This window comes from Mesoplodon mirus (genome assembly GCF_964341445.2).
Source record: "Mesoplodon mirus genome assembly, chromosome: 3".
In the NCBI taxonomy this organism is placed as follows: Eukaryota; Metazoa; Chordata; class Mammalia; order Artiodactyla; family Ziphiidae; genus Mesoplodon; species Mesoplodon mirus.
In genome coordinates, this window is record NC_138978.1 from 142,727,467 (window position 1) to 142,752,207 (window position 24,741).

Genomic DNA, 24,741 nt, shown 5'->3' on the forward strand with positions numbered 1-24,741 from the left:
ATATGAACACCTAACATGAGGTAGGGTATTCTCTGTGAATTAATGATGTTGGTATACCTGATTTTGACTTAGCAGAGGGGTTGAGCCTCTGTGTTGGTGCATTCTCCCCAGATGGTGCGTGTGGAGAGGGTCAGGCATATCTCTGTGCTCCTGAAGTTTTCTCTGTGAAACTGTCAACCTCCAATATCAGAAATAACTTCCTTCGTGAGAAGGGATTTTCAGACATGAAAAGTTTTCTCTTAAAGTGCAAGTATTTTTAAAATCTATAAAATATAGAGCATTATAAATTTTCTTTAGTTACTACAAGCTGAATTTTAACTGAGAAGACTGGGGACTCCATGTATGTGTACATGCATGCATGCGTGCATATTTGTGTGCTACACGTGTGTGTGTGTGTGTGTAGGTCTACTGAGGATACAGAACATATTCTGGACATGACAGAGCAGTGGTGTATCAGAAGGGAAAAAAGTATAAAGGACCAGCTTCACCTGCTTAATTTGTCCCCTGACCTGGTGTCGTCTTATTTTCCACCATCCTTTGCTGATCTGTATACTGAATACCCAGGGCTCCTGGGTACCTCCAGGTACCTCTGTAAGTTTTACAAGCCTATCAATATCCCATGTACAGTGGATGGAACCTGGACTTTTTGCCCATATAGTTTTCCTTTCCCTCAGAGTTTTCGTCTGAGCTATGTCATGGGGTAGGTACTGTTGTGAAAATTTATGCTCACTTGTTAAATCGAAACTACTCATTGAACTGTTTAAACAAATAAACAGTATCTTGAGTCAATTGCAGGGCACCTCCAGTCTCCACAAAGCAGAGTTATGTTGGGACAGGAAGGTCTTTTAGTTTCCCGTTAAATCAAAATACAAAGTTACTGAGCAATTCTAGGACCAACCCTATAGTTGCAAACTTTGGGAAGAGATCACAGGATTCTGTAATCGTCTGCTTATCCCCTTACTGGGACAGCAAATAGCTCAATAGCTCTTATACTGAAGTCAAAATGAAGAATAATACTGGAACAAAGTCTGCATTTAACATCTGTGTCTTATTTTTATTTTCTCTTGGCACATAGTAGGTAACTGTTAAATGTTCTCTTGATAAATATTAAAAGCACACAAGATACTTCATATACTAGGGGTCATAAAATTTCAACTTTTCTTTTGGTGCAGGGGTTGATGATGAAAAGTTTGGAAACTTCTGATGCATGTTAATGTTCCTGCTTTGAGAACTGCAGGACACAGCTTTTAGATGAAAAAGTTGCCAAGAGGACCAGAAGTAGAATAAAGGCATTTATGTAATTCTTCCTTATAATTTCATGTATTGGTTTTCAGCATCCAACTTTGAAAAGTTGCCTGAGGCTGCCTAGGGTCTGCAATAAGGATCACAGCTGTGCTGTCCTACCCCCTCCCCACACGTGGGAACAGAGCCTTCCCAGCAGTGCTAATAGAGGCCCATGGCTTTCCGCCCACCTCGGTACTGCTCAAGGCAGTGGCTTTTTTCTACCAGCCTCAGCCTTCTTCTCCATGTGAATCTTTTTCTTCTTTCCAGTTTTATTGAGATGTAATTGACATATAACACTGTAAGTTTAAGGTGTACCACATCATAATTTGATACATTTGATATATATTGCAAAGTGATTGCCACAATAAGGTTAGTTAACACATCCATGACCTTACACAATTAATTACCTTTTGTGTGTGTGTGTGTGTGCGATGAGAACATGTAAGATCTACTATCTCAGAAACTTTTGAGTATGCAATAGAGTGTTGTTAACTAAAGTCACCATGCTGTACATCAGACTCCCAGGATTTATTCATCTTATAACTGGAAGGTTATACCCTTTGACCAACAACTCCCCATTTCCTCCACTCCCCAGCCCTTGACGGCCACCATTCTACTCGGTTTCTGTGAGAGCAGCGTTTTTAGATTACACGTAAAAGTGAGATTATGCAGTGTTTGTCTTTCTCTCTCTGACGTATTTCACTTAGCATAATGCCCTCAAGGTTCATCCAAGTTGTTGCAAATGGCAAGATTCCCTTATTTTTTAAGGCTGAATAACATTCCATTCTACGTATGTGCCATATTTTCTTTATTCATTTGTCTGTCAATGGACACTATAGAAACAGAAACTCAGTTCCTACAAGTGTCCAAGGTAACAATAGACAAAATATGGATGTTGGTGGGTGTAGATCCAGGCAGTAGGTTAGACTACGTCCCACAGGCAGGAAGGCCGCTATTTTAGGAGGAGCTGCTTTGAATATGAATCAAATAATAATTGATTTATATATCACCAGTTCAGAACTAACTTATCTGTTTTAGACACCTCACCATAGATATGAAATGAGAATGAGTGGAAAAAGAGGCTTCTGAAGGCACACAGTCATAAAACCCATTATTATTCTGTAAAAAGGAGACTATACAGTCTTTCCTTTAGAATCTCAGATCAAACAAAGACATGTAGCAGCCTCAGTAGGATATAATCGCAACAGAAAAAATACAAGCAGAAGGCAGAGGAAAAAGAAGTGCCATTTGGTATGGGAATAAATAGCTCTGTATGTCTCAAAAGCCTCCTATAAACATGTCTGGGTGTCAATATAGTGTAATAATTAATATCCATAAACCCTGAGTCTTAAGAAAAAAGAACTGTATCTTTTGCTTTTTTTTAGAAAGGGACAGAAAGGTAACTATATTTGCTTTAATAAATACAGAGACTTAGTGCACTTAAATATTTGATCAAATAATTTTAAAAATGTTTCTTACAGTATACATCATTTTCTGATGAAACGGGTAAAATAAGTTTCTAGGGAGTGAGGAGGGCATGAGGTATTATACACATTTTCTTTTCCGTCCTTTTGTAGCTGAATATCCTTTTCCAGGCCTAAAGAAGTAGTAAAACTATGCACCTAAGATTGAATAAAAGGTTTCATAGACATATTTTACATATATGCCATTAGATTTCCACAGAGTTATTTCAGGCTGCTGACAGGCTGCTTGCTTGAGCTGAGACCCCTCTAAACAAAGCCCAGGAAGAAACTAACAACTGTGAAAGCCAACTTATTTATTCTGTGAGTAACTTGGCTGCAGAGCAGACTAATTACCCCTTTAACCACACTGTTTGAACTCATTGTACTTATCTGGGAATCATTATTCTGAAAGTAGAGAAGGGGACTAGGGAAGTTAAAAGAGACAAAAGATCTAAATATGGTCTCTTTGCGAATCTCAAAGGTCAGGCAACAGGCTTATTTCTGATGGTTTTAAAAAGAGAAGATGAGCTGTGGTTTAAAGGTCCACTTTGGAATTCAAGTTCTACCTCAGGTGCAGCCTGAATGCTAGTCTTCACCTTGAGTGAATCACTGAAGGATCATTTCTCAGCACATAGTCAGTGTTTGTTAAATTTTCATATTATTTTATCCCAGTGAATAATATTGATGAGGGATTTTGAAACTATTAAATTCCGCCAAAGGACTTGATTTTGTAATGATACCAAACCTTGGAAAATAAAGGAAGTAGAGATTGGTGAATCCTTGACAAATTATTAGAGTTATAACTGATTGTTTCATAAGGAAAGATAGGGAATGGATCACTTAGGAAACTGAATGAATACTTTGAATCTCCTCTATTTCTGTTAAAACTACAGGTTAGTTGAGCTCAAAAATTGTAGGTATAAAAATTGTGTTTTTTGGTAATAAAATTTGTTTTAACCCTTCTCTCAATTATGCATTTAAATGTTGACCAATTCACAAGTAACTCTTTACAGTCGATGGATTGGCCAGTGGCTTTGGGACCATTCATTTTATAGTCTGGGATTTCCAGTGTGATCTTTATTTTCCCATTTATACTCTATTTCATACATTTTATTAGCAGCAGTAGTAGAAATAGTAGCAGCAGTATCATTATTATTTAGTTAGAGTAGAATTGTTTCTGTAACTTCTTACGGTCAGACATATACTAAGCAACACACATTTTGAAAGCACTGGTGTTGGAGTAAATTCGATGTTGATGAGACTAGTCACTGCCCTTAAAGGAGCTTGTCTTCTAGTTGGAAAGATGTGACATATACAATAATCTGAGGCATTAAGTAAATACATGGGTCTGAGGGCAGAAGATCCTGAAGGAAGCAAGCTACAAAGAACTCATTTTGAATCCTGGCATTAATATTGGCAGATCTCCTCACACCTTTTCAGGACAGTTATAGACAAAGCAAGTAGGACTGGAGAATACACTACAATGGCCAAAATAAGATTTAATGTCATTTCAGCCTAGGGGATTCTTTCTAGGCTTTGAGTATATGATAATTTAAATGCTACCTAAATAGTAAATTTACTTTAATGCTGACAATGTAGAAAAGATATTTTGCTGCAAAAGTATACACAGTAGTAACAAGTGGATTTTGGAAGAAACTGATATTTTGTCTTATACTGATACTACACTACTGCCCTAGACCTAGCAGCAGCCTTTACTCTTTGTTGTTTTCTTCTAAGACTAAAGAGCCTCTTTATTGTTTGTGCTGATTTTTTTTTCCACCAACAGATCTCAGAGCAATCTGAGTGCACTGGCCAGTTGGGACAAAATTATCATTAGAATTCTTGGCTAGAGAAGAAAGCTCCTAATTTAAGAATGGCTTTTTGCCTTCTGAGAGCTCAGAAGAGCACATTGCAAGCCATCTACATTTATAAAACATGTTTTAGTATGGAAAATTTCAAACATCTACAGAAGTAAAAAGAAAGAAGAAACTTTCCTCAATTGTTCTCATCAAATGTCCATTTCAGGCCAGTAGATTTTCTCTACACCCTCTCTTACTACTACCACCATCATCCCCAGCAATTTTAAAGCAAATCCCAGATTTCTTTTTCTCAGTGAAAACGTCAGTATACATATTTCTAAAATGCAAGAACTGCCCTTTTTAAGCTCAACTATGTCATTATCACACATCCGCAAATAATAATGATTCCTTAATATCAACAAATAGCCAGTCAGTTCATGTTTCCTTGATTGTCCTATAAATGTATTTTTATTTTAATAACCATTATTTATTTGATTGCTGATCCAAACACAATTTCTTTTAAAGTATAGGTTTAAAAGAACTCAATTTGCTCATTTTTCTTGCAAGTATTTGTCCTTGAATTCAAAGCATTCATCCAGTAGGGTTCCCAACTGTCTGGATTATGCTGATTGCATCCCCTTTCTGCTTATATATTTATCATGCTCCTTTGGCCCATGTATTTACTGTCAGTTGGTAGATAGATCTAGAGCACTGACATAATTCAGGTGTGATTTTTTTGTCAAGTTTACTTCATAGATAATATTGATGAATTCCAAAAGGAACTATAAAGTGTCTGTCTGACTGTGACGTTGCAGCCATTAATGATCAATGTCTAGATCCATTAATTTATTAAGGGTACCAAATGGTGATATTCTACTAACTAGATGATTATTCATTTACTAGCTAGAACATTATTTCATCAACTACTTGGTTGCCCTGAGTTACAGTTTAATTAGGAAAGGAAGAATAAATGTTTCTTTTATTTTATTTACCAGTTTTACAAAAAAAGAAAAAACAAGAGAGAGAAAGGTTGACTCTTCCAAAGATGACTAATGAGGTATTTTCTTTCTTTGTTGTTGTTTTCAGTGAGGTTGTTATAAATATCGATGCAGAGATTGTCCCCTCTTAGGTTCACGGATCCTGTTCAAGTTGGCTCCTGAGTCCTTTCCACACAACCACAGTAGTCTTTGAAGTCTTCCCAGCTGTCTTGTATGACAAGATGTAACAGGAACATCTTGTTCGTTTGTTATGCTGGATTTGAAATCAGCTGTTTCTCCAAGGAGACATTATCCACTGTGTTTATTCAAACTTGTGTTCCTTCTAGTTTAACCTTCTCTCGAGACATGATTTTTTTAAACAAATTACTTACTGAATTTTTCACCTTTTCAAATCTTGCTATTCTCCAATCACTTCATTTCTGAATTTTTCTAATTTCTTTTATGTTTTTCTTAAAACCAGTTTCTATTCCTTTGAAAATTTCTTTTACTTTTTCCGCAATATCAGGCAATAAATTTCATTTGTTCTGTGGACGTGTCTTTCTGTCACGTTTTCAGGATTTGCTGGAACTTTCTTTTCACCCTTCTTTTCTCTTTTTTTTCTCACTGATTTTCTGCAGGATGTGAATGGAATACTCTTCTGTCACTCATTTTTAAATGAAATAAGTTTCCACTTTAGGAGGGAAACATAGATCAGAATATAATTTCTAGCTTCAGAACTCCAGGGCTCACTATCTTCTATTATTTTCACAACATAATTTATTTATTTATTTATTTATTTATTTATTTATTTATTTATTTATTTATTTATTTATTTATTTATTTTTTGCGGTACGCGGGCTTCTCACTGCTGTGACCTCTCCCGTTGCGGAGCACAGGCTCCGGATGCGCAGGCTCAGCGGCCATGGCGCAAGGACCCAGCCGCTCCGCGGCATGTGGGATCTTCCCAGACCGGGGCACGAACCCATATCCCCTACATCGGCAGGTGGACTCTCAACCACTGCGCCACCAGGGAAGCCCCACAACATAATTTTAAAAAATGACCTTAAAATTTCTAAAATCTTCCTCCTCGGCCCTCCTATGCCCATTTACCCAGGCCTCCTCTTTCCTGTCCTTGTTGAGTATGGGGATTTGTTCTGGAATGGTGCTTTGGTTTGATAGGTGTCAAGGTTTCACAGACCCCAGAACACTTGGCATCCTCAGAACATTTCAGAGTTCTTGCACTCAGCTGCAAAGTGGAGCCTGCAACATTCACTCCCGGTTTCTGCCGCTGTTCTCAGTGAGTTTTTCAATCTCACTGAGTTCTTGAACCATAGTAACCTTTGGCTCTCCTGAAAGAGAGAGAGAGTCCTTCCCTCGTCTTCCTCCCACACACCTTGGGATACACATATGTAGGTCTTTTTCCTGTTGTTGATTTGTTCCTACCTGGCTGTATGTTGCAGTTCATGTGGACACCTTGTTGTAGATGTTGTCTGTGGGTTTTTGATCTTGCTATTCTAGATGCTTTTCTTTCTTCTTTGTGGGGGTGGGGGGTTGTGTATTTAGGGGAGGGGTGGTATATTCAGGGATAAAAATCTTCTCTGTAGCCACCACCATTTCCCCAGAATCCTCTGCCATTAATATTTAAAACAAAATCATAGGAATCATTATCCGGATCCTTAGGATAATCATTACATTGTATCTGTCTTTTTTTCCAGGCTTCAAGCTTCCTGTGGCTCGCCACGTTAGTATACTGACATGACTGGGCAATGCCTAATTTGATGGGCTCTTTCTGTACTGCCTTCCTCCTAATCATGACAGTCTTGTACGCTATACATAGTCTTCTTCACTGATAGGGAATTTAGAAAATACAGGAAGCCATGGGATTAATAGCTGAAAGTGGAATTAATGTGTTCTTTTTCTCAGGTAAAATATCATAAGACTCCTTAGGCCAAAGTTGTAAAATGAAATCGCAACTTTCCTGGAATCATTTTGCAAACGTGAATGCCCACATAAAGTACACTAGGACTTGAATCCAAGGAATAACACATTTTTAGAGCCTCCAAATGTATAAACTTAGTACAATTCTGCATTACTTCTTAAGGCAACTGAAGAAAATAATTTTGTGATCAAATAAATATTGATTTTATTAACCTAGTTATTTTAAGAGTTTACAAAACTTATAAAAAATGTTAAGGCTCTATCAGCCTCATCAGTTGTTATTTCTTTTCTAGAATCTTGGATAAAGGAACAGTCATTTAAGGGGAAACATGGTATAAAATGGGAAGATAATCCAACAGTGAAGATAGTTATATCTCTTCCTGTGTGATGAACTACTCCTAAGCTTGGTGGTTTAAAACAGCAGGCACTTTATCTCCTCACAATTTGTGAATCAGCAGAATGGGCTGGGATCTCCTGGGTGGTTCTATCTTGCTTTCACCTGAGGTGACTACTGAGGCTGCCATCATTTGGTTGCTGGACTGGGGCTGGTTGCTTTCACATATCTGGCCATTGATGCTGGCTGTGGCCTGTGCCTAGTCTCCACTAGGTTAGCCAGGCTTCCTAACATGTCAGGTTTCCATGAGGACAAGCCCTAAAGCACGAGTACTCTCCAAGCTTCAGCTCTTGATATGCCACTGGGCCAAAGCAAGTCACGTGACCAAGCCCAGGTCAAGGTGAACAAAACTACACAGGGTGAGAAAACGGGGGGGAGGGGCATTTGCCCTGGGGGTCAGTAGTCTAACAAACTGATGCAATAACTATATAAAGAAAAACACCCCGGAGGACAACTGGTCAAAAATAAATGTGTGCGGGGTGGGGTGGGGTTTGGCATGGGGGGGCAAAGGCAGTAAACAGGGGCTACCAAAATCTGAAGATTCTGGAATTTTTGGAAAATCCACTGGGATTAAAGGAGTTACACAACCATGTTCTGACACCAGAAGAAAGGTGCCAGTTGAGCATCAGGGAAGTCTAGCGCTCTTCCTCCATCGCATCAATTTTCACGTTTCTTTGACTCAGCATATTTATAGAATGAATCATGACTTTCTATAAATTTTTAATTCAGTTTTTCAAAGAAATAGTGACCTCGCTTCTATCTGCTGTGCCACAAAAATGCCGTAGAAAAAAATTCCTTCTGTTAAATCGCTCACTAGGTGAAATTGTATGTGTAACCTAGTACCAAAGAGGTATTAAGAATCGCCACAGCTGAGCCAGCCTTCCGCATCACGCACCCTATAGCAGCCAGTGGGTGAGCCGGGAGTCGAGGAGGTCACCGTGGGAAGGAGGGGCGCGGGCAGCGTGGCAGCCTCCTTCCGTCTCCGTGGAGCCACCTCCAGCCTCCGGTACAGGGAGTCGTCTGCAGCAGCCAGTGGTGGCCAGCCTTGCAGCACTGTGTTCTAGGTCAGTAGCTTCCAAGACTCCAGTTGGATTCATTGGAGTAGGCAACGTGGGGAGTCCAGTGGCAAAAGAGCTCATGAAACGTGGCTAGCCACTCACTGTTGTTGATGTGTTCCCTGATTCATGCAAAGAGCTTCTAGATGCAGATGAACCCGGTAGTGTCTTCTGCAGGGGATGTAGCCGAAAAAGGTGACAGAATTATTACAATGCATCAATGCACTAGAAGCTTATTGTGGAGCAAATGGAATTCGAAAAAAAGTGAAGAAAGACTCACTATTAATGGATTCCAGTACTGTTGATCCTATGGTTTTCAGAGAATTGGCCAAAGAAGTTGAGAAAATGGGAGCGGTTTTCACGGATGCCCCTGTTTCTGGTAGTGTGGGAATGGCTCGATCTGGCCACCTCACACTTAGGATGGGAGGGGTTGAGCTGCTGTGGTGCATGGGCTCCCATGTGGTGCATCGTGGAGCTGTTGGGACTGGCCAGGCTTTGAAGATCTGCAAAAACTTGCTGTTAGATATTAGTAGGATTGGAACTGCTGAAGCTATGAATCTGGGACTCAGGTTAGGGTTTGACCCAAAACTCTTGGCTAAAATCCTAAATACGAGCTCAGGACGATGTTGGTCAAGTGACACTTATAATCCTGTACCTGGGGTGATGGATGGAGTTCCCTCGGCTAATTACTATCAGGGTGGATTCGGAGCAACACTCATGGCTAAGGATCTGGGATTAGCATGAGACTCTGCTACCAGCACGAAGAGCCCAGTCCTTCTGGGCAGTCAAGCCCATCAGATCTGCAGGGATGTTGTGCGTGAAGGGCTACTCAAAAAAAAAAGACTTCTCATCCGTGGTTCAGTTTTTGCAAGAGGAGGAGACATTCTGAGTTTGCCCTCTGGCTGTGAACACTGAAACATTGAAACCAAACTGTGTCTTGGAGCCCCTTATGGCTCACTCCACAGGAAAATGGGCTTAATCAAAGGTCAACTGTCTGCTTTTGAGTGTGTAGGTCAGGGGTTCCCAACCCCTTGGCCTTGGACGGGTACCAGTCCACAGCCTCTTAGGAACCGGGCTGCACAGCAGGAGGTGAGTCGCAAGCAAGCCAACTAAGCTTCATCTGCTGCTCCCTATGGCTCACATTACCGCCTGAACCTCACACACTCCGACCCCCCTCCCTGGAAAAATTTGCTTCCAGGAAACCGGTCCCTGGTTCCAAAAAGGTTAGGGACCTCTGGTCTAGGTCACAATAGATCCTGGGATTTTTCACCCATTCTAAACTGCTTATTCTTTTTATCTATTTAGCAAACATATCATCTGTAATTTTTTTTTCTGCAAGCCACTGATGGTAACTGCTAGCTAGCTAGCTGATTGGCCTTTTTCAAAAGTTTGATTCCTGAGCATCTTCAGCTAAAACGCTGCCTACTTCACTCAGGATATTATTTACTCCACTTTACAAATAAAACCAAAATTGTTTTCAACAGGATAAAATCTATCCTCGAGGAAAGAAAAGAAATTGGTGTGAGAAAAGATATCAGAGAAAGGGGAAGTATAGTGAATTACTACCTGTGTCCCTCAGAAAATTTGTCCTGTTAAATAACCCAGTGGTGATATTCTTGCATTGAGATCACTGGTTTATTTTCTAGGAGTTGTTAAAGCAAGACAACTCCTTGCTGCATGTTATGTAATTTGGACTCTGTTACATTATCTTGTTGTGCCCCTCTTGTAACAACTTCCCATACTCAGCAAACTTGTTTTTTTCATATTTTTGCCTCCTTGTCCATTTTTACTGCATATTTTTTGACTTCAAAAGAATGACATCTTTAGAACTGTTTCAGAGCCAACGATGATATGTACTTCAGATAATTATTACACTATGCTAAATATAACCATGTTCTTTTGAATTCACATAAATTTCTATGCTGATAAAAAAAGAGAGGCACATTTCATCAATGTTTAAATAGTATCCTTCTTCCTCTAAAACTTAAAATAGGATTCAGTCTGATTCCTAAAGGGTTATTTTCTTCAACAACAAGAGCTGACTTAGGCCATTTCTTGGCAGTGGAATCTGAGCATAGAGGTCCCTGTCTGACTGCCCTTTGTTTCTCACTCACAGTATCCTGGGTGAGTGTAATGGACGGGCGTGCCCTTATGACTTAGCCCACTGCTACTGCTCCTGATGAGGGCTAATGGTGTGGGCCACTTTAAATCTTGCCCAGCAAAGTGCTGACATCTGGGGTTTCCTATCAAGTTTACCAGATATTCCACAGTAATTTCATAATTTACACAACATAAAAACACTGATTTTGAGCTTAGGAAAGCATTTCATTTAAACAGATACAGAACACTACTCTACAAAATGGTTTAAAATTTGTGAGCAATTGCATTAAATAAACTCTAATATAAATTAATCTAATACAAGTAAACTAATAGTTGCAAAGCTACTGGTCGCTTCAGAAGCGGTGGCTACAGATAACTTCAAAGTTGTTTCCTCAATTCATTAAGAGGAGAAACTATTTGCTGTCAGCTTCTTCTTGGGGAAGCTTAGTTTGATGCTGATTCGCGTTATGAATGTATAGGAACCATTACTGGTTCTTCCTTTCCATATTCAGTGCACCATTATACTTCTGTTCTCTTAAGATCTGGATATCTGTTACTGCTACTGTTGGCTGGAGCCTGGGAGGAGGAAAGCTATCAGGAAAAAAGGTCAACAAGTGTTAAAGATTTTTAGCATACCACTGAGACTTTTTATCAACCATAATCATAAGAAATAATATTTAAAATTACTTATAGCCTGGTCAGTGAGACCTTGAGTAACTTGTGGAAGCATCCATGTTTCATACAGTTTCAGAGGATGGATATTTCCTGTTATTAACTCTATATCCTCTTCAACTGGAACAGAGAGACCTTTCTCTGTTGAAGCAGTTTTGTCTTTTTCCTGGGCATTTTCAGTTTTCTCTTAGGAGAGACTTGTAAAGCTTACATATACAAACTTACACATACACGTATAAAGCAAAGAAGGGATAGAGCAGTCTTGAGAGGACACGGTTTTGTAGCAGGCACACAAGACAGAGCTAATACTCCCTGATTGCATTTGCCTCCCTAGCCCCATCTCCTTTGTGGAAAGCATCAGCATTCTGACTGGTCTCTGCACCCCACTAACTGGACAGATCACTGCATTGGCATTCTTAGGGAGCACTGATGGTCCCTGCGGAAAGTGTGGTTAGAGCTTGTGCAGCCAAAGTGCACAGGAAAGAATCAAATATACTTCATATAACATGCTTACTCTGTTTTGCTTAATTAGCACTTATTCCCTGTAAGAGGCCGATTTCTGCTTTGACAGGGAGTAATCGAACTCGGTATTCACCCAAACCATAAAATTAAAGTTAACATACCTCAGCTTTTCATCCTACTGGAAGAAATGTATGAAATCTAAAGTTATTTTTTAATTGCTGCTGTTTAGAATGCCTGAAGCCCATTTGCTGAACTTGTTAAAGAGCAGTGTTAATGAGGGTATTTTTTGTTTCTTTCTTTTCCGACCACAGTATGAATTCTCAGCCCAAAGTGTGCCCTGTTTCCCACAATAGAGACAGGGGAAAAAGTGCGAGTCTCTCACCACAAAGCATGAGACAACTACAAATACTTCTCTCCCAGAGTTAACATTGATGAGAGTCTTTGTGGAAAAGAACTTCCTCTTTCTGCGGGAATACAGTAGAAATGCAAGATGTATTCTCCACAATTTCACTACTGGAAAAATAATTTCATAGTCTCTCTCTCTCTCTCCTCCCTCTCTCTCTCTCTCTCTCTCTCCCTCTCCCTCTCCCTCTCCCTCTCCCTCTCCCTCTCTCTCTCTCTCTCTCTCTCTCTCTATATATATATATATATATATATATATTTTTTTTTTTTTTTTTTTTTTTTTGCGGTACGCGGGCCTCTCACTACTGTGGCCTCTCCCGTTGTGGAGCACAGGCTCTGCACACGCAGTCTCAGCGGCCCTGGCTCACGGGCCCAGCTGCTCCGTGGCATGTGGGATCTTCCCGGACCGGGGCACGAACCCATATCCCCTGCATCAGCAGGCGGACTCTCAACCACTGCGCCACCAGGGAAGCCCCATAGTCCATATTTTTTATTGGTCTTCTTAAAAACATATACAATGTTTACAATAAGGAGTAAAAGAGAAGATTTTCAATGTGATATTTCAAGGAGCATTTTGTAAAGGCAGGATCCAGTCCCAACTTTGGAAAATTAACACACACCTATGAGATCAAAGAGTCACCTGCAAAAAATTTTATTATGTTTTTCTTTCATACTAGTTTCCTAAAGGTGCATTGTTATTTCTTGGTAATGTAATAGTCAGAAATGACTATATGGTGGCCATTTGAGGAAGAAGTAGCTCTTACATAAGTGTCTAGTGACCTTATCTCTTTTGATACAATACCTCTTGGTTTCAGAGGCTTGCCCAGATTTCCTCTAAATGAATAAACTTAGTAAGATTTTTCTAACTATCAATCTAAAAGTAGATTTAGAAATCTACTTCTGAAGCAGTTTTGTTAAGTAATTATTGGTCAGTTCTCTTTCTGATTGGTACTTCTTTCTGCAAAACAAATCCCTGTACTTAGAACAATTAATACCACCATCCCTGGCTCCTTGATTATTACACAGTGATGTTTCTTGAGAAAAAAGCTTACCCTTTTTTGGGGGAAACTTCAGTCCATGAAGTAAAACTTCATTAAAACTAGATCTGCTTCTAATGCCAGTGTGATGCAAATCAGTATCCCCTTTCTTTTGACTTTCCAGGATGTGTGAAGAGAATGGTATGGTTTGGTTTAGGAAGGGTTGTAGCTTCAGAGGATTGCATTATGTTTCTGTGCCACTTTGGGGGATTTTATTTCAATATTATATCCTGTTCTGTAAAAACACCCTAGTCATTCTCTTACTTATTATTAAATAATTAAACACTGCCCTTTGTTTACTTTCCCCTTCTGATCAGAAGACTCCTCTCCACTCTAGGCCTTGATCTGAGTTCCAATTCATCAGCTTGTAGTAGCTACACTTCTGGTTTCTGAAGTCAGACAGATATGGGTCCCATTTCTGTCTTCATCAGTTATAATTTAGCCTCTGATATATGCATACCAGAGCTGGCAGTGACAAACATTATGCTTCTCCTTATTTTCCCAGGGTTCTGTGCATTTTAATAGAGGATCACAATATTTTAAGTAGAACTGGGATGGGGTGGAACGAAAGAGCAGGAAAACATGCTTTTAGGAAGGTCTGATATACAAATCACATGGAGGTAACTACTTGAGAGAAAACCACCCCTACCTGAGTATTGTCAATAAAGTAGCACAGGGAGGCAAACGAATCAATTGTTCACTAAAAATGTTCTTCTTTAGAAGAATAAAATTCACAAGAAAGCCTCATTGCAAATAAAATATATTTGTTTTCCTAAAGGAAGATATTTGGAAAGTTGTAGTAAATACCTCCTTTGACCTTCTGTGTCCCTAGTGTTCTATCTCCACTAAGTTTTATGAACACTACATAGAGGAGGAGGCTGAGTCTCAAAGACCATAAGTAAGAGATGGATTTCAGAGCCTTTGCAAGGTCCATTATGCCCCATGACTTCCCATTGCTTGTGCTTTTCATCCAGATAGGTGCTTAGGATACCAGAATGAATACATCTCTTTCGAGAGGTTTTTAACAGACATTAGATCCTAAACAAGTACAACACCTAACAAATAGAACAGAATGCTTTATTTAAAGCAGAAACAGAATAAATGCTCACCTTGTATCATTTAAATCCCCATTAAATAATTGTTGAATCAACATGTTTATATTTGAGGGTATTTTCTTATTTTTTCCTAGTTCCCTTTACTTGCACCTCCTTTCTTTTTCACTTTTCCCAACTTAAATGTTTATGGTTTCAAAAGTAATTGCTTCTTGAAGAAAGTTTTCATGTATACTAAGTGCTACCTAATGGAAGCCATAAGCATAGAGTCTGCTAGCATTTAGAGTGGTATAATACATAGCCAGGTTGAATCAAGTGGGAGAGAAGGTTAATCATTCTTTAAAACTGGCAGTGTTGCCGGAGGTGGATTAATACGCTTTTTGAATCTCTTATGTGCTGTAAGTCTCCTTGATCACAATCACTACGTTAATGGTTGAGGTTTTGAATTAGAGGTGTCTCCTGGGCTCAGCTGGGCCAAGTCCCTTCACCTCTCTGGCCATATTAGGTGATAGTTTTCTCATTTCAATACATGATCTATGTTAGAGGGAGTGTTGACTATACCAGACTTTTAACGTGGGCACCCAGAAAGTGGAAGAATCTCTCTACTGGTGATGAATCATAACTCTTTTCACTGTGAATATAGTCCTTCCCTTAGGTAAGGTAGGAAGACCATGAAAAATAGAAAGTTCTCGGGTGTCTGCGGAAGTTGGAGTGCTCTCGACCTGTCAGCTCACTGGCAGAGCAGGCTTCGTCCAGACACTAGAGAACAAAATGTGAAATTGGCACCAGCCAGCCTCTCCATTGCACAGGATATCCCTATTTAAATTTGACAATCGGGATATTTTACAATTTGAAATTCTTGTCATCTGGTTTTCTTTAGTTTTTTCTTTGGGTTGAAAAGACTGAGAAGCTTGTTAAAAAATCTGGAATTCTGATGGTGAGGCTTAACCCGATCTATTGAGTCATCAATCAGCAAACATTGACCAATGCTTACCATTCCCCCAGTTACTATACTAAGGACCCAGACACGTCTCAGATAGTGGCCTTGCTCATTCACTGTATTTACAGTACTTTTTTCTAAATGTAACCAGAGCTCAGGTAAAGACAAGACATTGATTTGAGTCTGAAGTAAACAAAGCTGACTGGTCTGCCGCCTTCAGTTTCCAGAATTCTTTTGTTTCAGGTAGTAATTTTCCCAGACCAATAGAACAAAGTCCTATCGTCTATTTATTTAATATTTTATCACAATAGTCCTTGCCCCTTTGACCTCTAGTGAGGAAACTTGCATAAGAAACTGAAATATGCTTAGGTTCTATGGGTAAGTGAAGATAATGATATGAATGAAATTGAAAATGAAAGCGAAAGGTAGAAAAGCTAGTTCTGAATAGATGAAGTAAGACAGAGGTATTTGAAAAATCTAGAAAAGATACAATAAGGAATGGAGAGCTTCTGGAAGTTTTCCAATACGTGAGGGGTTGGTACATCTTTTTTTTTTTAATAACATGTCTGGCTGTTGTATGCCAGAGAAAGTTATAAGGGGGTTGACTATATGCATGAAGTCCAGTGAGAACACTGTTTCTGTAGGCCACTGACAGTGTTCTGAGTGTACATTCTATAGTACTAGAAATTAAGTTAGGAAACAAAGGGTAATCTGATGTCATTTTAAATGACATTTCACAAATGATTAGAGCTACAAGGTGTCTTTTTTCACTCAGCCAACACGTTGAGCACGTACTATGGGGCAAGCACTGTGCTTATGGGTAAGAGATAAAAGAAAAAATAAAGGCCAGAGGAACTCAAAAGAGAGTGTGAGAGATGCATAAACAACTCATTACAATCAAGTAGGGAGAGGCTATTAAATAAATAGATCATAAAAATGTAACTTTGTAAAACAGAACTTGGAGTCACTAACCCTGCTAGGGGATATTAAAGAGAATGCCAACAATGAGGGGGTTTGGAATTAGGTTTTGAATGTCAGTAGGAATGTTCCACGTGGAGAGAAGGTCAGGGGCATACCAGGCAGAAGGAACATCCTGGACTTGAGAACCAACACAATATGTTTAAGTGATTGTAAAGGAGATTGTTTTGACTAGAGCATAAGGTATAAGTTGCCAAATGGTAGAAAATAGAGTATAAAAGTTAGGCTGGAATAAAAGTATAAAGTGTCATAATTCTTATGATGAAAGTTAGGTGTTTTCCTACAAAATGGGTTACTTATAAATATTTTAAAAATAGAGACTGCTGTGTAAGGCTTGAAAAAACACTAAATCAGAGTTGTACAGAGCTCAGGCTTAGTGGTGAAAATTTCTGTATTTTGTTGTCCAGGTTGGATACTGTTACAATTCTTTAACATTTCTTTTTCCTAAGTAAAGGCATCTGGTGAAAATATGGGATCCATTTTATCCTGGGGAAGTTTTGTCTTAACCTTTCTTCTATGTATTTTTCCTATTTAAAATGCTTTTGCAGAATCTAATCATACGAAGTTCGGATACTTGAAGTACCTGCTTATGTTCTCTCTTGGACATAATGGGAATAATTGGGAAGTCTTCTCTAATTTTGAGACTACCATGACTACTCTCTTATGTTGGTTATTCCTGTAGATGAACCAATTTTAGGTTCATCTGAGTGATTAGTTAAACTTACTCCTCACAGATTGATTCAGCAGGTCTGAGAAGATATCTCAGAATATGTATATAGAGAGATAAACAATAAGAAATTACAGTAAGCACAAAAACAGATAAAGATCATTCATAATTTTTCATAAGATCTTATTTTCTCTCATTTCTTATTTTTTCGTAACTTTTCTTTAATCATATGAAAAAGAAGGGAATTTACATGGAATAACAAAAGATATGCAAAACTTAAGGAAACACAATTTTCTTAAATTTCTCAAACTTATTTGTATAGGATTCAGAATGCACTTAAAATGATTAAATGACTTAAGCTAAATCTTTTTTATTGCAAACTGTTTTAACCCAATTAACCAAGCAAGAAACTGAGAGTCATTCTTTACTCTTCTCCCCTCCCTTAAACTCTGGAGCAATCCCTAAGAGTTGTCATAATTATACTATATATATATATATATATATATATATACACACATACATATATATGCACACATAAATGTGTGTATATATGTATACACACACACACACACACACACACACATATGTCCATTCTTCTCTATGTCCATTGTCATATCTTTTACATTTCTTACTCGGATGTAACATCCCAGTTCACTTTTTCCCTGACTCCAGTATTATTTCTGTCTTGTTTATTCTCTGCATTGCAACCTAAATTTCACTCAACGGCTTAGAGCTCTTTGATAGCTTCTCTTTAATTTTGGGGAAAAGGCTTCAAGCACTGTGCTCTTGCCTACTAGTCCACCCTCATCTGCTTTCTCTATCCTTACTTAGCATCTCCTTCTTCCATAAATTTTCAGCAATACTCAGTAGACTTCAGGGTTAGACTTCTCTTACTGCTGAACTTTCTCCAGGTAATGTCATCAATTTGTATCATACTTTACTCATTCAATCCTTGGTTAATGCACTCTCATCATACAAGTTTCAAAATAAACATTGAATCTCTGGCTTTTCATGACTTCCATTAGAGATTAAATTCCCTTTCTACGTGTTCTTATAAAACTTGGCTATCCAGTTACCTATGAGAGGTATAGTTCTATTTTATAGTTCATTGCCCCTACTACATTGTAAACTGCATGTGAACAATGTCCTTATTTACCAGTGTTGTAGGTACTCAATGAATATTTATTCTGTTAAAAGATTTATTCTGTTAAAAGTTAAGAGACTGTTTATGATCCATAAATAAGAGAAAATGTAGCTCAGAACCAAGTAGTGGCAAGAGGCTTGAATACAAGTAGACAATATTGAGAGATAGTAGGAATTTAGGTTAGAGAGTACTTGGTTACTGAATTAATTGTGAAGGTGAGGGATGATTATACAGAGTCCAGAGTTTTATTATTCCTTTAAATTAATTTTTATTAGAGTATAGTTACTTTACAATGTTGTGGTAGTTTCTGCTGTACAGCAAAGTGAATCAGTTATACCTATACATATATTTCCTCTTTTTAATATTTCTAACCATTTAGGTCACCAGAGAGCATTGAGTAGCGTTCCCTGTGCTGTACCATAGTTTATCATTAGTTATCTATTTTATACATACTGGTGTATATATGTCAATCCAAATCTCCAAATTGATAGCCCCCCTTCCCCCCACCTTGGTATCCATGTGTTTCTTCTCTACATCTGGGTCTCTATTTCTGCTTTGCGAATAAGTTCATCTGTACCATAATTCTAGGTTCCTTTCCACATATAAGTGATATTATACGGTATTTGTTTTTTTTTTCATATTGATCTGCTTGAGTTACTTATATATTTTACAAATTTATTTATGTTTATATTTTTTGGAGATGAATCCCTTGTCAGTTGCTTCGTTTGCAACAATTTTCTCCCATTCTGAGGGATGTCAGAGTCCAGAGTCTTCAGTGTTCCCCCAGTATCCAACTTGGACAAGTGTACAAATAGTGGTGGTATAAATGATGTACAAAGATGAATAAGTATTGAAGGTAAAATTAATCGTTCAGTAACATCACATAATTAATTTTAAGTGTCCATGTTATATTTGGGCAGAGTTGTTCAGTTGGCAATTAGTTAAGTTTGTAAGAGATTCAGGAGAGAGAGATGTAAGTTTTAGGTCAAGATCTGTGATATATATGGTGGCTGGAATCACAAGAGTAGATGAGACCATCTATCAAGGGCAGAAGAGAGCTTCTGAGAAATACACATCTCTTGGCAGAGGGCAGAGTGAGAGTGCCCAATGAAAGAGATAAGGATGTCCAGAGGCAGGAGGAAGAAGTAGCAGGTTAAGATGCTACTGTTGTTAAGGTGAAAGATTTTTCTGAGATGCCAAGTTTGATCAACAAAATCAACTATTGCTGAAAGGTGACAGAATGACCAAACAATATTCACTCAATTTAATCACAAACTAAATGTTGGTGAATGCAATTCCAGTGAGGATAAGTAAGAAGAAAAGAGCAAAATTGTGTGAGTCACGAGGTACATAAAGATAAGAAAATACAGACAATGAGAATAAATACAAGTTTTGATAAACTGCACTGTGAAATTAGGAAGAGAGAAAAGGTAACTAGAGAATTACTTGGCATCAAACAAGAGTAATTTTTAATGGGAGGGAGGCAGCTTTTTAATGGGAGGGGGCCAAAATAAAATCGCTAAAGAGGAAAAGCTTAACAATACCAATGAGGTGGGAAAATGAATGGAAGATACTGAGGAAGTGAGACTAGGTATTTATAAACTATGTCGAAAAGCTATTCTTGGACGTAAAGAGAAGAAGGTAGTTTGGGGTGTTTTTGCTTTATAGTCTGTGTTTTCTCTGTGAAATAAAAGTTTGATGGGAAGTGATGTCACCTCGAGATAGCACTCATCAAATATCCTATGTGCTTATCTACATTTTTCATCCTCCTTTGTAGTTCAACTGTTTTCCTTTGATTCGTTGTGGCCAGTGGCAAAGAAGCAGAATCAAGTGTATCACTTCTGGGCTGAGGTCATTAGGAGCCAGTGTCCCTCTTGTCTGGTCCTCTGCTATTGTGACATGGGAGGTCAAATAGTCCAGATGAGGTGGCTGCAAGATGGATCAGGACCATGTGATCTGTAAGGGCTTTACTCAGTAGAGAAATAACGTACTCGTATTTTCCACTGAGATTCCTGTGTTCAATAGATCTGCCTGTGAGAGCTCAGAGAGCACAGCGAAGGCTGAAATGACAAAGACAGAGGGAGAGATGTTGGTAACAGATGGAAGGCGCCTGGCAGATAATATATTAAATGGTAAACAAAGCTGCTGGAGTAAGAGAGAGAGTATATAAGAGATGAGAAGAAGGCCAACTGTATGTAGTATCTGACGCTAAGGAGTGAGGAGAGTAACAACTGAAAACTAAAAATAAAAAGAATGATCAGAAAGAAGCTAGATGGTATGCCAACAGAAATCATAAGATTGCTATAAAACATAAAGGAAGGTAGTTTTAAAAGAAGCACCATCTAATGGAGTCAGTTGTTTCCCAAAGGCAAAATGCTATGGGAACTGAAAATAAAGCATCTGATTGGATGGCTAAACTTTTATGAACAAAAGTGGAACCACTTCAGGAAAGTCATGGGAGAAGACGCTGTGTTACAGTGGGGAGAGTAATCAATATATTGTGAGGAAAGGTGCCTTCATTTGCAAGAAATGCCAATTAAGAAGTGAAGACAGCATTTAAAGGGAAGGGATAATGTAAGAAAATTAAAAAAAAAATTTAAGGAAACTTGAATAACTCGTAGACAAAGAGGGAGGTATTAGTGAAAGACTGAAAATCAGAGAAAGCTATCTTAAGTTGTTGTTATGGACTGAATTGTGTCCCCCGAAAAATTATATGTTGAAGCCCCTCCTAAGTTGACTGTAGAAGATAGGAGATAGGTCCTTTAGGGAGGTAACTGAAGTTAACTGAAGTCATAAGGGTGAGGTAATAATCTGACAGGGACTGATGGTGTCCTTATAAGAAGGGGAATAGATTCCAGAGATCTCTCTCCCTCTGCTCGTAGAGGAAAGGCCGTGTGAGGACACTGCAAGAAGACAGCCGTCAGCAAGCCAGGAAGATTGTTCTCACCAGAAACCAATTCTTATGGTATTCAGTACCTTAATCTTGGACTTCCACCCTCCAGAACTGTGAGAAAATAAATTTCTGCTGTGGAAGTCGTTCAGTCTATAGTATTTCACTATAGCAGCCAAACCACACGAATACAGACCTTCTACACTGCAATATACAGAAGCTAAACAATGATTGTGAGCCAGAGATTACATCTTGGTACTCACAACTTCACGAATTTTGTCAGAAAGATGTGAAAAAAAGTCAGTCAACCAACGGTTCTGATAGTGGATATTTTCTTTATGTGTTTGACATAAAGCAGTGTCTGACAGCCTCCCTGATACCCATCCGTATCGCAGTTTTGATTCTGTGGCTCCAGTTCCACATGGCACCAAGGTGCTGTGTACTGTCCATTCTTGGGTTTTTGGGTGCTGTACCTATTACCAGTAGGTGGGTCAAACCACTGGGGCTCTTCTGAAGTCCTCCCTAAATTTGGACCCAGCTTCAGCTCCAAATCCGAGTTTTCAGAGAGCCCAGGGTGAGGCTCGCCTGCCACAGTAGACACGTTGGCTAACGGGTTGCACTGCAGCACCCACTCGGACAAGGGCACCATCACGATGCCACCATTCTTCTTCTGCAGGGGCGGACCCGTGGACAGTCAGCTTGGCCCTCAGCACAGCCAGCTGCCTGTTCACTCTCTCGGCCCCTGTGAGGAAGGTGTTCAGCCCTGGCTTTGAGGTCAGAGTCATCTCCTCTCTGGGTTTGTGTGAATGGAGGAGCCGCAGCCCTGGTCTGGGTGGTGTGTTGGCCCAGGGTTTCCGGGTTTGGAGGAGTATCTTACCACCTAGACCCCCACCTAGGGCTGAAGAGTTCAGGGGCTGTGGACCGTGGGTTTTGGGGGCAGAAGATATTTAACCTGGCGTTTGAGGAAATGGAGGGAGAAGAGGCTCAGGTTCAAGGGCTCCTGGTTTGAATCTCTTGCTTAAGTTTGAGGGCCAGGGCAGTCTCTCACCAGAAGCTGCAGGATATCATCAGGAACATTGCGAGTGTTCTTGCACATACCCCGGGCAGTTGAGTGGGAGAAGATGACAGGTGCCTGTGACACTTGTAGGGCTCGCCGTGCCGCAGCATCCGAGACATGGGCCAAGTCCACCATCATGCCCAGGCGGTTCATTTCTGCCACCACCTTCTGCAGGGACAGGATGGGGAGAGGGCATGAGGGCTGCATTTATCTTGTGTGTATTTATCTGTAGGGAACAGGCAGGGCTGTACATTCATGTGGGGCAGGGTATGGAAGCCGGGTCCTTACCTCGCCACAGCCGGTGAGCCGACTGACATTGCTGTAGAAGGGGTGGATACCCTTTGCTGAGCTCTGTGCCCTGCAGGATGGCCAGGAGGCAGTCTGACTGGTGGCCATGACTTGGCTACAAGAGCGTAGAAAGAGGTTGTGTCGAACCGTCTAGACCTGCAACTCCCTGATGCAAGAGGAGGGACCCAAACTGGGCTGTGCCTGGCAGTAGGAGGGCCCTTCTGGGGATTCAGTCTTGTTCTGCAAACCTCCATTCCCCTCCCAACCCCAGGTTCAGGGCTGGATCCCAGGGGTAAACTTGCTTTGGGCCCCAGCGTGATCTTGGGCAGATCCCTGCCTCACTGGGCCCTTACCATCTGCACTGTGCTCACCAGGGCGTGTTGCAGGTGTGGGTGAGTGTCACGTAGCGCACACCCAGCGCATAGAAGGTACGCAAGATGGAGAGGCTCCTGTCCAGTGAGTGGCCGCCCTCCACACCAATGAGGCTAGCCAACTTCCGGGTATTGTTGAGAGCTGGGGGCAGGTAGGTCAGATGATCATTTTCAGAGGCAGGGGTAGCTAACTGAAGTCCCTAACACCTACCACGACCAGTCTCTTTACCATTTTGTTTTGTTTTTTTGCCTGTGCCGCGCAGCATGAGGGCTCTTAGTTCCCCCACTGGGGATCCAACCCGAGGCCCCTGCAGTGGAAGCGTGGAGTCTTCACCTCTGGACTACCAAGGAAGTCCCCCGTCTACCTTTAACTGAGGTCACAAGCTCCAGCTCAGAATAGGAGGCACACATGGGGCAGATGAGGTGAACTTGCTCCAGGGTGAGGCGCACAGCATCGCGTTCGTGGGTCCGGCATGGGACGCAGGCTCACCAGAACTGAGGGAAGGCAAGGGCTTAGTTTGGGCTTTGGAGCTCCTTGGGCTTCTCATAGCCTCCTCAGCTGGCACAACACTCAGTGTGCCCAGAAGTCCCATGTAATGCGTTGCTTTTTCTGTGGTACTTGGATGCCCGTCAGGTTGGCTCACTGTGACCCCTGTTCCCCCAGCATCCATGGCATGGCACTTTCTAGGTCACTATGGTAACTTAGTTCCAATGTGACTAACCTGTGGTCTCTGAGGCCCCCAAACTGCCCCACATTCCCCAGCAGCCATGGTGGCACCTTGTGTGTCCCTGGGCACCCACGAGATCATTTTTCAGCCTGTCCACGCTGGTCTGGCCATGGCTGAAATTGCGCAGATTAACATCCTGTAGCCCGTGGTGGTAAAACTGCCTCAGGACCAGGGGCATGTCGTTGTGGCTGGAGGGAGGTCAAGGCAAATAGGTGGGCTCCTTAGGTCTTGGGATGAGGCAGGACACATTGCCTGGCCTGGGCCAGCCTGTGGGTCCCCCACCTCCCACTGTCACACAGACTATACTAGGAGCAGCTGAGGCCTGGGCTGAGGGGTTCCCACCAGGGAGGGGATGACAGAGAAGGGGAAGGGCATCCATAGATGATGGAGAGGACATCCAGGGGTGGTGGGAGGGAGCCTCCCCACTAGCTCTGCATGCTCCGGACCTCCTGCCCTGCCCGGGGCCAGGCTAGGCCCCCAGCGGCCCCCAGCAGCCGGCACACACTGCAGCCACCCGTCCACAAGCGGGAAGTCCCGCATCAGGGCCCGCGTGCGCTCCCGCGGACTTGGGGTTCTGGAGGTGCCCGGCGTGGTCTTCACAGGTAACCGGCCGCAGCAGCAGACCCAGCAGGAGCAGCAGACACAACAGAGGCCGCTGGCTGAGTGCGCGGGGACCATCGAGGCGGGCAGAGGCGGGTCTGCGAGGGGCGGGCAGTGGGGTTCTGCCTGTCGACACAGGGCACCCAGCGTCGCGGCCTCGCGAGGGGGGCGGTTTGAGGGAGGGGATACAGAGTCTCAGGACCCTCGCAGAGAGCCGCGATCCGGGAAGCCCAGCAGCCACAGGGCAGCAGTGCCCTCCCGCCCCCTGCTCACAGGCAGCTCCTGCGGGCTAAGCTGGCCTCTGCGGAGAGCCCACTCGCCTCCCATCGTGGGTTCCCTCCACCCCTGCCCCTCTTCCCACTCCCACTGCTCCGAGGGGGCGCCCTAGGTTGCTCTCCCCGGCCTGTAACCTTCCTGTCCAAGCTGGGGTGCTTCTCTCAGAG

The 24,741-nt window shown here is 41.2% G+C and overlaps 1 protein-coding gene and 2 pseudogenes across 3 annotated transcripts in view; 2 read left to right on the forward strand and 1 right to left on the reverse strand.

Moving 5' to 3' along the window:
• The window catches only part of LOC309799286 (centrosomal protein of 78 kDa-like), a 659,089-nt pseudogene that overhangs the window by 152,068 nt on the left and 482,280 nt on the right, over window positions 1-24,741 (forward strand). The window lies entirely within an intron of this gene.
• On the forward strand, window positions 16-10,481 carry LOC309800884 (3-hydroxyisobutyrate dehydrogenase, mitochondrial-like; annotated as a pseudogene). The gene is made up of 2 exons: window positions 16-20; window positions 8,734-10,481. The product of its transcript is annotated as a 3-hydroxyisobutyrate dehydrogenase, mitochondrial-like (transcript).
• On the reverse strand, window positions 11,570-24,625 carry LOC309800885 (dipeptidase 2-like; the record flags this gene model as incomplete). Its single annotated transcript, XM_082615192.1, has 9 exons — window positions 11,570-11,586; window positions 21,840-21,924; window positions 22,303-22,479; window positions 22,600-22,669; window positions 22,971-23,112; window positions 23,336-23,455; window positions 23,717-23,886; window positions 24,213-24,424; window positions 24,572-24,625. 9 exons carry the CDS (start codon window positions 24,623-24,625, stop codon window positions 11,570-11,572), a joined length of 1,047 nt encoding a protein of 348 aa, XP_082471318.1.